Below are 11,683 nucleotides of genomic sequence, written 5' to 3' on the forward strand. Positions count from 1 at the left end.
AATTTTTACGAATACAAAAACCCCTTACTTTCTTCATTTTGGGTTACTGGTCCTGCAACAAAAATTATCTTTGGCGTTGCAATTAAATTAGACTATGACTATACTTATAGAAGTTCTTTGGGTGTTGATCAAATTATTATTATTTTTTTTTTTTTTTTTTTACCAATTTGGCAATAATTAGTGCATCGTTCATTAGGTCCAACAGAGGCGTTTCCGTATGGATGTTGTAGAAGGAATATGCTGCCTTGAGAGTTTTATGGTTGGGGTGGTGCATCACTGTCGACGGTAACGTGTAGAAACTGAAAAAATCTGTTAGAACCCCATTTGAACTCTGGAAAGAAAAGAAAAAAAGAACAGAATGTAAACTGTGTACTATTATTTTTAAAGATAATTCTTGGTTTAAAAGATAACCTTCCCACCTCCCAAAATGACTATCTTTATAATAAATTGCCCAGAGGTGACTTTTCCATTGGCAAAAATAGCCAGTCTGACCAGGGGAATTCATTTGCACTTGAAAGCCAGACCAGTGGCACAAGTAGAAAAAAAGATTGGCATTAGCAGTCTCTTTGTAGTGTTGCTACAAAGAAAATTATCACTGTGTCTATTCCCTGTCTTAATTTCAATGAGGATCTCTAGTGGCCAGTGCTACTACTCTGGGGTGTTAGCACAACTGGATGATCAGGGGATTCAAGAGAGATGCCCACTTAGGAATTATTCATGTCCTTCATGGGTCATCCTTCATGTTAATAATGGACACCACAGCATGATGAGGAGAACAAGGGTGTTACAAAGAGAAGAGTTTTTTTTCATTTTTTTCAGGAAACCCGTCTTATTTAAGGAACAGTAACACCAAAAAAAAATGAAAGTTTTTTAAAGTAATGAAAATATTTTGTACGGTTGCCCTGCACATATAAAACTGATCTGTTTGCTTCAGAAACACTATAGTTCAATAAGCTGCTGTGTAGCAATAGCGGAAATTGAAACAAGTCTACAGGTTAAATAGTGGACAACAGATAACAACATTATGTTTTACAGAGCTTATCTGCTGTGTAACCTGAGCCTTTTCTCCTTTGAATGGCTGCCCCCATTGCTACACAGCAGCTTATTTATATAAACAATAGTAGTGTTTCTGAAGCAAATACAGCAATTTTGCAAGTTTAGGGCAGCACTGCATTATTTTTGTAAATTAAATTGTTACTGTTCCTTTAACTCATGGACAGAGATCAACCTGCAGGTGGATTTTTTGATAACAGACTGGGGTCTTCATCCTGACGTGTTTGCCTTTCTCTGGCTAGATGCTTTCAGAACTACTGCGGATATACTATATAGTGGCCATGACTTGACAATTTTGTTTCCACACTCAGGGGCAGATTTATTAAGGGTCGAAGTGAAAATTAGAATTTATTTTTAGATCAAAACTCTCCAATTCAAATTGTGAGTTATCCAAACTCAATTTGAGTTTTAATTTTGAGTTCTCTCATAATCTGGCCCTTTAAGAACTTGAATTCGACTATTTACCACCTTAAACCTGCTGAATTGCTGTATAAGTCAATGGGAGAGCTGATGTTTGCAGCCTTCCTGACATTCAAGTTTTTTTCGGAGAAAAAACTCTAATCGAGTTTTTCTAATTCGGACTGGATTCGTCCGAGCTGAGAAAATTTGATTTTATTAATTAATTTTGATTGGTGTGAGTTTTAAAAAAACCTCACATGAATTCAAAATTCGAACCTTGATAAATGTGCCTCCCAGTGTAACTTTCTTTCCCTGACCACTTTTCATATACTCATTGTATATGGAGTGTGACTTGGTTGCTTGCTGGTCTTTTGGTTGCTTGCTGGACTCCCTTGGGTCTGGAAGCAGCGGGTGGGATGCAGAGTGATCGTGAAATAAAAAGCAAATGTCCCTTTTTTAATGTGTCCCCGACCCTAACCTGCCCTCCCTTAGCCCGCCCACATCCACGTTTCGGGTTGCTTTTATAGACCTGCGCCGACCCGCCGATGATGTCACAAAAGGGGTGGGGCAAGTAGGCGCAGCATCTATAAAAGATGAACCGGAAGCCCGCAATTGATGGTGTGGGTCAAGCATGAAAAGAGCTCAACTCGCACCCGTCCGCCTCCCGTGAAGAAGCATGTGGGTAAACCTGCGAATTTCGTGCCGGCCTGAAAATCAAATTATTAACAAATTCCCAATCATGCTAACGAGTGTCAGCAGGTGAAAAATAAAATATGAAAAAAAAAATATAACAATTTGCAAATATTGAAAGAGACAATATTGTTTAGAATTAAAATGGGGAGCCGATCCACACAGCAGGTGCTTCAATAAAAATGGCATGTGTGCAACAGCAATGAAATTAAGCTTTAACTGACATAAGAAAAATACATTTACCTCTACAACATAGGTGTCAACAATGTGATCCTGAGGAAGAAACCAGTGCACAACCTCCTCTTCATCCATGAAAGGAGCAAGGCAAAACTGCTTCAGATAGTCGTTTAGTAAATGCTGGACCATTGTAATATCCTTCCTTTCCATTGGTCTTAAACCCGTGGTCTTTGTGGCCTTGTTGAATTGAGAGCGTAAGAGATCAGTGAGATTGGTAGAACGAATAGAATTTTACAACAATGAATTCCATTAGGGCCTTCAGCGCATTTCTTAATTAGAGAGTTCAGCACTAATGGCAGAGACACACTGTCAGATTCGGGGAGATTAGTCGCCCGGTGACAAATCACCTCTTCTTCAGGGCGACTTATCTCCCCGAACTGCCTTCCCGTCAGCTAGAATAAAAATCGCCGGCAGGATGGCACTCAGAGCGCTTCGTTTTCCGATGTCGCCCAAAGTTTCCTCGTGATATAATTCCTCGTAATTACATATTGAGCTCAGAGGAGCTACAACGACATATGTGGGGAATATATACGTGTCATAGGAAAAGCATAATGAAAACGCATAAGTGGTCCATTGTAGTATTTGCTTTTAACTGCTGATAAATGATCCCACATCATGTTTCAGACCAAACATTGAAATGTACTTCATCTACAAAATAACCAGACACACACCCACATTTCCATTTGGATATAGAGAATGGGTGTTGCTCAAACAGCCACTGCTGTTGCCACTAATTTATAACTGTGCGATTTTAAACAGTATGAAGCGATTAAACAGCCACATCAGTTACTTACATCTGGCAGCCTGTAAAGCTTCATTGTCCTTTGTAACGTCATATTTCTACTTAGATGAGAAAACTTCACATCTACCAGTTTTCTAGGATTTAAGGAGCGATGCCAGTATCTGAGGAAAGAAGAAGGGGTCGATTTATTCCCACAGACAAATAAATACAGGGATGGGATTTATTATCTGGAAACTCGTTATCCAGAAAGCTCCAAATTACAGGAAGACAATCTCCCATAGAGTCCATTTTAAACAAATCCTACTGGGTGGTGATGAACATAAATATGGTATAGAGCAATTCATCTTGATAAGATCAGATAGGATTGATTTAGTCAATTGTCAAGTAAAAACTTTCAGCTCTTCCAACTTCAGTTGCTAACTACAGCACCCCCTGCAAAGATGAAGGATGCTTGGAGTAGAGTCCTGCAGCGGGTCGGGTACCCGCCGGTTACCCGCATAAAAAGCGGGCACCCTGTGGAATGAGGGGAGGACTTTTAGTTGGGGGTCGTGGGTCGGGTTGCGAGTCTAAATTTCTTATCTTATTTAATATTGTCTATATTTTACTCCTTTTAAAGTTTTACAAAACTTGTTTCTGTCCCCGCCCACTTTTGATGACGTCACTTCTGGTTTGCAGCACCATCACTTCCTGTTTGATGGTGGTCGGCGGGTTGTGGATAAGGCAGTTCCGGGTCCGGGTAGCGGATCAAGTGGGTAAATATGCCGGTTGCGGATCGGGTCTTCGAAATTGGTTCCGCGCAGGACCCAAGCTCTGAGTGTTTTGTTCCTCAACAGAGTAGAATCCTTATCTTTACTTACAAGTGTTTTCTGACACAGAATATCGATCATTTTTAAAAATCATTTAGAAGTATTCATACCTGCATGTTGACACAGGCTTCGGAAGAACAACTCCTGCTGTATAAACTGCCTGGAATATCCCCTCCAGATTAACTCTCCTTGTTATTTCCCGGATAAGCACAGGAGCCACTCTCTTCGATCGCAGCTTTTTATGGACACAAAGAAAATTGATTTCTACCATCTTCTTTACACTGAGGGAAGAGAAACAAAAGTGTGAGTGCTAAACATTTTATATACAGCGTAGGTACCCCAGTCTATCTTATCTTAGCTCAGCGCTATGCTGATGCACCATCTAAAAAAATCAATGGTCCTGGTTTAGAATGGCTATATGGTCCCAAGGTCAATACCACTTTTATTCTGCCCTTATAGAGAGAGAATCTGAATGTAAATAAATTAATTAAACAATTAATTGGGTTGTTCAGTTGAGTTGTTTTCAGATTGTTCAGTTGCTTTCGATTTTTCAAAATTTTTCTAAGATTGAAGTTTAAAGTTCAATGTTCCTGTCTCTGGTGTTTCAGTCTGGCAGCTCAGTCATCCAGGTGCAGATTCTGAACTGTTACAATTAGACTAACGACTACATTTGTTGATACAGCTCTCAGCAGTATCTTTGTAATATTAGCAACTATTGTATCAATCAACAGCTGCCTTTAATGAAACACAGGGACAAAGATACACATTGTATCAACTGATGTATCAATTTAGAACAGTTACAGTCGCCAACCCCCCCAAGCTGCTTAAAGGGATACCGTCATGGGAAAACGTTTTTTTTTTTCCAAGACGCATCAGTTAATAGTGCTGCTCCAGCAGAATTCTGCACGGAAATCCATTTTTCAAAAGTGCAAACAGATTTTGTTATATTCAATTTTGAAATCTGACATGGGGCTAGACGTATTGTCAGTTTCCCAGCTGTCCCCAGTCATGTGACTTGTGCTCTGCTACACTTCAGTCACTCTTTACTGCAGTACTGCAAGTTAGAGTGATAACCCCCCCCCAGCAGCCTAACAACAGAACAATGGTAAGGTAACAAGATAGCAGCTCCCTAACACAAGATAACAGCTGCCTGGTAGATCTAAAAACAACACTCAATAGTAAAAGCCAAGTCCCTCTGAGACTGATTCAGTTACATTAAGTAGGAGAAATAACAGCCTGCCAGAAAGTAGTTCCATCCTACAGTGCAAGCACAAGTCACATGTCTGGGGCAGCTGGGAAACGGACAATATGTCTAGCCCCATGTCAGATTTCAAAATTAAATATAAAAAAAAATCTGTTTGCTCTTTTGAGAAATGGATTTCAGTGCAGAATTCTGCTGGAGCAGCACTATTAACTGATGCATTTTGGAAAAAAACATGTGTTCCCATGACAGTATCCCTTTAAAGGAGAAGGAAAGGCTTGCAGCACCTGGGGGTGCCAAATGTTAGGCACCCCCAAGTGATTGTAGTTAATTACCTGAAACCCTGGGCCGGTGCTCCTATCAGCAGAAAACTGCACCGGCCCGGAGTTATACCAGTGAAAACCACAGAGCGATCCTCTTCCGTCTTCCTCCTTCTTCGCGCGGCTGCGCATGCACAGTAGAACGAAAAGCCGAACTTTAACTAAAAAGTCGCCTATTTAAACTGCGCATGAGTTTGCCCTGGGAAATTTGAAGACAGAAGAAGACGGAAGTGGGTCACTCCGTGGTGCAGTTTTCTGCTGATAGGAGCACCAGACCGGGGTTTCAGGTAAGTAACTACAATCACTTGGGGGTGCCTAACATTTGGCAACCCCAAGTGCTGCAAGCCTTTCTTTCTCCTTTAAGAATGTGAAAAATAACACATTACACTTCAATATTAGAAAAACTATCACAAATAGAAATGAAAATGGAAAAGGTCTTTATTTCTGGTGAACTATCTGAAAACAACTGAGCTACTCATCATCAAAAAAATCATAGTATTATACACAGATTTATATCTATAAATGATTTACTTACGTATCATAAATACGGATTGAAGCAGGAACCGCACTAATGAAACCCACTAGTTTCTTGTTGGAGGCAACCCTAACACCACAGTGCCATTGCGATAACCAGCCAGGGGGACGCAGAGCCCTGCAACAAGGATTTATATTTTAACACAAGCATTTCATAGTTTTCCAAAAAACCCTTTGGCTACAGAAGTACAAGCATGTTTTATTTTTGCGTGCACTGTCTTAGTGCTTTAAAGGGCACCTATCACAGCCAAAATCAAACGCATATTAACAATCTGACCAGTACAAGTTAAACACGTTTAATCAAACTACTTATATAGTTTTTTGAAAAAAACTGCAGGTTTTAAAAAAAATCCCTTACTTTGTCAAATGGGTTCTTTCACTGAGGGAGGCCATACTGTGACTATAACAGAGACTCTAATATGCAAATTTGAGGAGCATGCTCAGATTGTAACACTGCTTTGAGTATTCTACCCAGAATGCCTTGTTTAAGTAAACTCCTCCACTAGAAGTATCAGCAGATTTCCCTATCTTGTCCCCTGCTGGTAAAGTCATTATGCAAATGAAGGGCACACACTAACTTCCAGCAGGTGGCAGCACTACTGAACAGCACACAGAGGTTTGGCTGATTTGAAAATAGCTTAGAAGGGTTAATAAGCAAGCAAGGAATTTCAACTGAGCATGTGCGAGATTTCAGAGCTACAGTTGGCTGGGAAGATATAGGTAGGAGGAGCCAGTGAAATCCAAGATGGCTGCCTCGGCTAGAACTGCAGTGGAGATAGGGGAGATCTTGCAGAAGGTATAGTGAGCTGATCATTTACATTATACAAACAATTCTTACTGTTTTAAAAATCGGATTTCTTGAACTTTCACATAGTGTATTTACTTAGTAAATGATTTTGGTCATGATTGGTGCACTTTAAGGGGCAGATTTATCAAGGGTCAAATTAAAATTTAGAATTTTCAAGTTTTTTTCATGGCCAAAACTGTCAAATTAGGGAATTGTTAAAATTTGATTCCAGTATTTTTTAAAAATTCGAATTAGATTTTCGAGATTTATCATACTATGGCCCTTTAAGAACTTGAATTTGACTGTACTGTTGAACACTGTAGTGGATCTATTCTAGGGATGCACCGAATCCAGGATTCAGTTCGGGATTCGCCCAGGATTGTGCCTTTTTCAGCAGGATTCGGCCAAATCCTTCTGCCTGGCGAACCAAATCAGAATCCCAATTTGCATATGCAAATTAAGATTCGGTATTCAGCCAAATCTTTCGTAAAGGATTCAGGGTTTGGCCGAATCCAAAATAGTGGATTCAGTGCATCCCTAATCTATTCAGGATTTCATGGAACATAATTCCACCGTAGAGAGCATTAGGTTGCCAAGAAAATGTCAAGAAAACTACTAACCATTGTAGAAACTCCGGGGAATAATCAAATCGGAACATATTATCGTCGTCTTCCACATAATTTTCATTTAACAAAGTGTACAGTTCTTTTAGCTGCAGGGGAGACACAAGTATTCGATAAATCAAACATTTACGTCATTCAGTTTAGCAAAGGAAGTGAAATAATATGAATTAAACAGATCTCGTATATACATGCAATGCCAGAGTAATTCAACACTCCCTCAACGATCACCTGTTTAATCCTGATGTGTAGATTTCCAGCAGAAGACAATATCATTGTATATACTTACCACCTCGGCATTACTCAAGTCCAGTGTTTCCCACATAAATCCCTGAGGCAATGAGTATGGCTCTTGGCGTATGTTGTCCTTGTCAGGCTCAATAGGACCGTGACATGTTATAATTTCGTCTAAAAGGGTATAAGATATATATACACATTAAATGGTGTGCATTCTATAGGGAAGACGGACATGTGCTAGCTTAGAATCGGTAGCTATTATGCATAGCAAAACAAAATAGTGTAAGATGTTTAACTACAACCCAGAGCAACATTACTAGACCCATAAACTTCAATAGGCTCACATTGTCCATTTCAATTTATCATTGGCAGGGCTGGATTTACATAGTGGGGGCCCCTAAGCCCACTGCCGTTCGTCGCCCCTGTCCCTTCCAGGGGGACAGGAGCAATGGGGATTAGTGCATGGGAAATTTTAAAAATGGTTGTATCTCCAGCGCATCCCCAGTGTTTTTAAACCAATGTCGGTGTGGTTGGGAAGCATGCCGCCCCCTAAAATCCTGCAGCCCTAGGCCCGGGCCTAGGTGTCCTTTCCACAAATCGGGGCCTGATCATTGGGTTAAATTCTGATGTAACTCTGGTGTTTGCACTTTAATAAATGGTGCACTCAGGAGTCACACATAGCTTGAAATAAGTTCCTAAATACAGAACATGAAATGACAGCAAACAGGTACCCGATTCTAAGGAAGATCAGGTTTAAATGTTCAATATAACTGATAGGCAATTAAGGGTTGAATTTAAAGTTAGTATTCGAAGTTTTGATTTTTTGTCAAAACTGTAAAATTCGACTAGGGAATTATCCAAACTCGATTCGAGTTTTTTTTTTTTTTTTTTTTTAAAAATGTAATTACATTTTTGAGATTTATCACACTCTGGCTCTTTAAGAATTCAAATTAGACTATTTTCCACCTGAAACCTGCCGAATTACCGTATACGTCAATGGGAGAGGTCCAGTAACCAATTTGGAGATGTTTGTAGCCTTCCTGACATTCGAGTTTTTTGGAGAGAAAAAACTTGAATCGAGTTTGGTCGAATTCGAATCGGGTCTGTGAAATTCGTCCGAGTTTGCCATATTAGATTTTTTTTTTTTAACTCACATGAATTCGATTTTACTCGAAATTCAATTGGCAGTCATTCATTACAAAAAAAAACACATGAATTTGAAATTTGACCCTTGATAAATGTGCCTCCCCATGTAGGTTTTATCTGTATTTAAACTTATATTACATTCACAAGGTAGTCAATTTGGTAACCAAGCATCTTCACTTGTGTTTGGGATACAAAAAAAAATCAGAATTGGTTTGGAATTCTGCACTAAAAAAAAAAAACACACAGTGGTAAAACTACTGCACCAACTCACATATATAGATAGAATCAATGGCAGAGTGTTATGTACATCTGTTGAAAACCTGGCCAAGGATTAAATAACCCAACTTAACCAATAGTTTAGCTTTTTTATGGTCACTTAAAGGAGCAGGAACGGTATATGACTGGGGGTGCCAAATGTTTGTCTCCCCCCCCCCCCCCGGAATTAAAGAGGCTGCAATCCCCCCTTTTTCAACAGTCAGTCAATGAATAGGATTGTTGAACAAACACTTTGCCTATTGTTTTAATTAAAGGAAAACTATACCCCGAAAATGAATACTTAAGCAACAGTTTATATCAAATTGAATGACATATTAAAGAATCTTACCAAACTGGAATATATATTTACATAAATATTGCCCTTTTACATCTCTTGCCTTGAACCACCATTTCGTGACTCTATCTGTGCTGCCTCAGAGATCACCTGACCAGAAATACTACAACACTAACTGTAACAGGAAGAAGTGAGGAAGCAAAAGGCAGAACTCTGTCTGAATCTTACAATCTCAGGGGGCGGCCCTTATTTTTTAAAATGGCAATTTTCTATTTATGATTACCCAATGGCACATACTACTAAAAAAGTATATTATTATGATAATGGTTCATTTACATGAAGCAGGGTTTTACACATGAGCTGTTTTACTCAGTATCTTTTAATAGAGACCTACATTGTTTGGGGGGTATAGTTTTCCTTTAAGAAATATGTATGGATTTTGTGATTTCTTCAACAAAACAGTACAAAATCTGAAACCGAAGTCACATTTTACTTCAGGTTCTTGTGAGCACATTAAAAACAAAACTCCAGTGCTCTCTGTATAAACAAACCCCTCCCTACCATAAGCTGGAGCTTTTGTTAAGATGGCCATAGACAATCAGATTATATTTCTTGTATAACGATGTTTGGATATCGAGCTGTTTGTTTTATGTAACAATCTAAAACTTACCATTTAGATTTAAAGGTCCAGAAAAGCCTTTCATAGATAATACGTCAGTGGACAGGCATACCTGAAGTGTGCTTTGTAGTGCTGTACATCTTTTTTTTTCTCTGTAACTGTTTAGCTGTTGAAACCTCTTAGTTCAGAAAAATAGTAGTGACAGTCACCCATGGATATAGTCTGATAGGCAATACATGCAAAGATATTTTGTAACCTTTCCAATCTACTAAAATGTGGATTTGGCAAAGTATAAAAATTTTCCACAGATGGTCTAAAAATTGTTTTGTACAACTATATCTGTGCGTCTATGGCCAGCTTTAGGCTTCATAAATAGCAGTGGACTTTTGTGTTTGCATTAATTTCGAAGAAATAGCGGGACTTTGCCATCAATTTCACATCTTGCACTATTTAGAGTAATTGATAAAAAATACACATTTCTTTATTTAAAAAATTAAAATGTATGTTCAGGAAAATTCCTATTTATTGAACTCATTAAAAAGGAGGATATGGCATCACTTTAACTATTTCTTAACTAGTTTGCTCAACACGCAGGGAACAGTGGTGACTGCACAATGGTACGCAGGCTGGTGTGCGCCGAATCCACGGAGGAAGACATACTACAAAGAATATAGATGCTGGAAGTCTTAACCCCAAGAAATCTGTGTTTATAATGCAGGCTTTGATAGAAAAATGACAGAGGATCATTCAATTGCAGTAGCAATATCTCAAGGCAATATAATTTTTTTAGCCATTAACAGTGGTGGTTCTATTACATGTGCAAAGAGAAATGGAAGGTTAGAACACACTGTAAACCACACAGATCAGACCAAAAATTGTTTGTTAAAAAGTAGAAAAATCTTTATTTAAATAATCATCTCAAGCCTTACGCATTTTGTGTCCATCACCCACATTTGATAGGTTATGAGCCTATGATTAAAGAGATACTGACACAAGCAATTAAACCATTTTTAAATCTATCATAGTATTGGCTTTGTTTGCTACTCATAATTTTTCCATAAAGTATTTCCTCAAAGCTTTTACATTACCCATCTGACTACCTGTGCTCATCTACGAGGGGGCTGCCATATTTGTGCAGGTTTAGGAACATCAACTAAAAATTATTAACACAAACAGACCTCTCGGCAAAAAACGATCAACAAGACCTATAGGTAACTTTTAATGTACATTCATATTTTATAAAGTAGTAGCGTCAGTGTCTGATGGACATGAAAAACGTAAGGCTTGAGATGACTGTTTAAATAAAGATTTTTCTACTTTTTTAACAAACAATTTTTGGTCCTATCTGCAATGTGCCCAAAAATCTTCCATTTCTCTTTGCATGGATTGTCCGCTCCCCTGAGCCGAGGGCCTGGTACAGGAGCACCAGGGCCACTACTCTACTTGTGAGTTCTTCACAACAAGTGGATGTATTTATGCTTACATATGTATTTTGGGTTCTATAACATGACCTTTACTCTCCATATCATGCTCTTATTCAAACTTAAGGAAATCATCCCGGGTGTTCCTGATGCCCAGCATTGGCCAGAGGATAGTGTCAGCTGATTCACTCATCTGGCAACAGCACGGGAAAAGCTGAGCACTCAAGAAGACTGTGTGAAAGTCTCTCACCTGTCACTAAGAGTTTTGTTCTGTGTTACATGATATTTTGTGCCAGACATTTTTCTGAAATATGTGGCAAT

The 11,683-nt window shown here is 38.9% G+C and overlaps 1 protein-coding gene across 1 annotated transcript in view; it reads right to left on the bottom strand.

Moving 5' to 3' along the window:
• nmt2.S (N-myristoyltransferase 2 S homeolog) overlaps positions 1–11,683 on the bottom strand; it is a 34,332-nt gene that overhangs the window by 4,606 nt on the left and 18,043 nt on the right. The window contains exons 4-10 of the mRNA XM_018269145.2: positions 7,679–7,797; positions 7,390–7,481; positions 5,984–6,100; positions 4,038–4,208; positions 3,174–3,282; positions 2,386–2,556; positions 164–331 (exon numbers count right to left, since the gene is read on the bottom strand). Coding sequence (XP_018124634.1) covers positions 164–331; positions 2,386–2,556; positions 3,174–3,282; positions 4,038–4,208; positions 5,984–6,100; positions 7,390–7,481; positions 7,679–7,797 — 947 coding nt within the window. The remainder of the gene's footprint in view (positions 1–163; positions 332–2,385; positions 2,557–3,173; positions 3,283–4,037; positions 4,209–5,983; positions 6,101–7,389; positions 7,482–7,678; positions 7,798–11,683) is intronic.

The sequence above is a fragment of the Xenopus laevis genome, chromosome 6S (genome assembly GCF_017654675.1).
Source record: "Xenopus laevis strain J_2021 chromosome 6S, Xenopus_laevis_v10.1, whole genome shotgun sequence".
In the NCBI taxonomy this organism is placed as follows: domain Eukaryota; kingdom Metazoa; phylum Chordata; class Amphibia; order Anura; family Pipidae; genus Xenopus; species Xenopus laevis.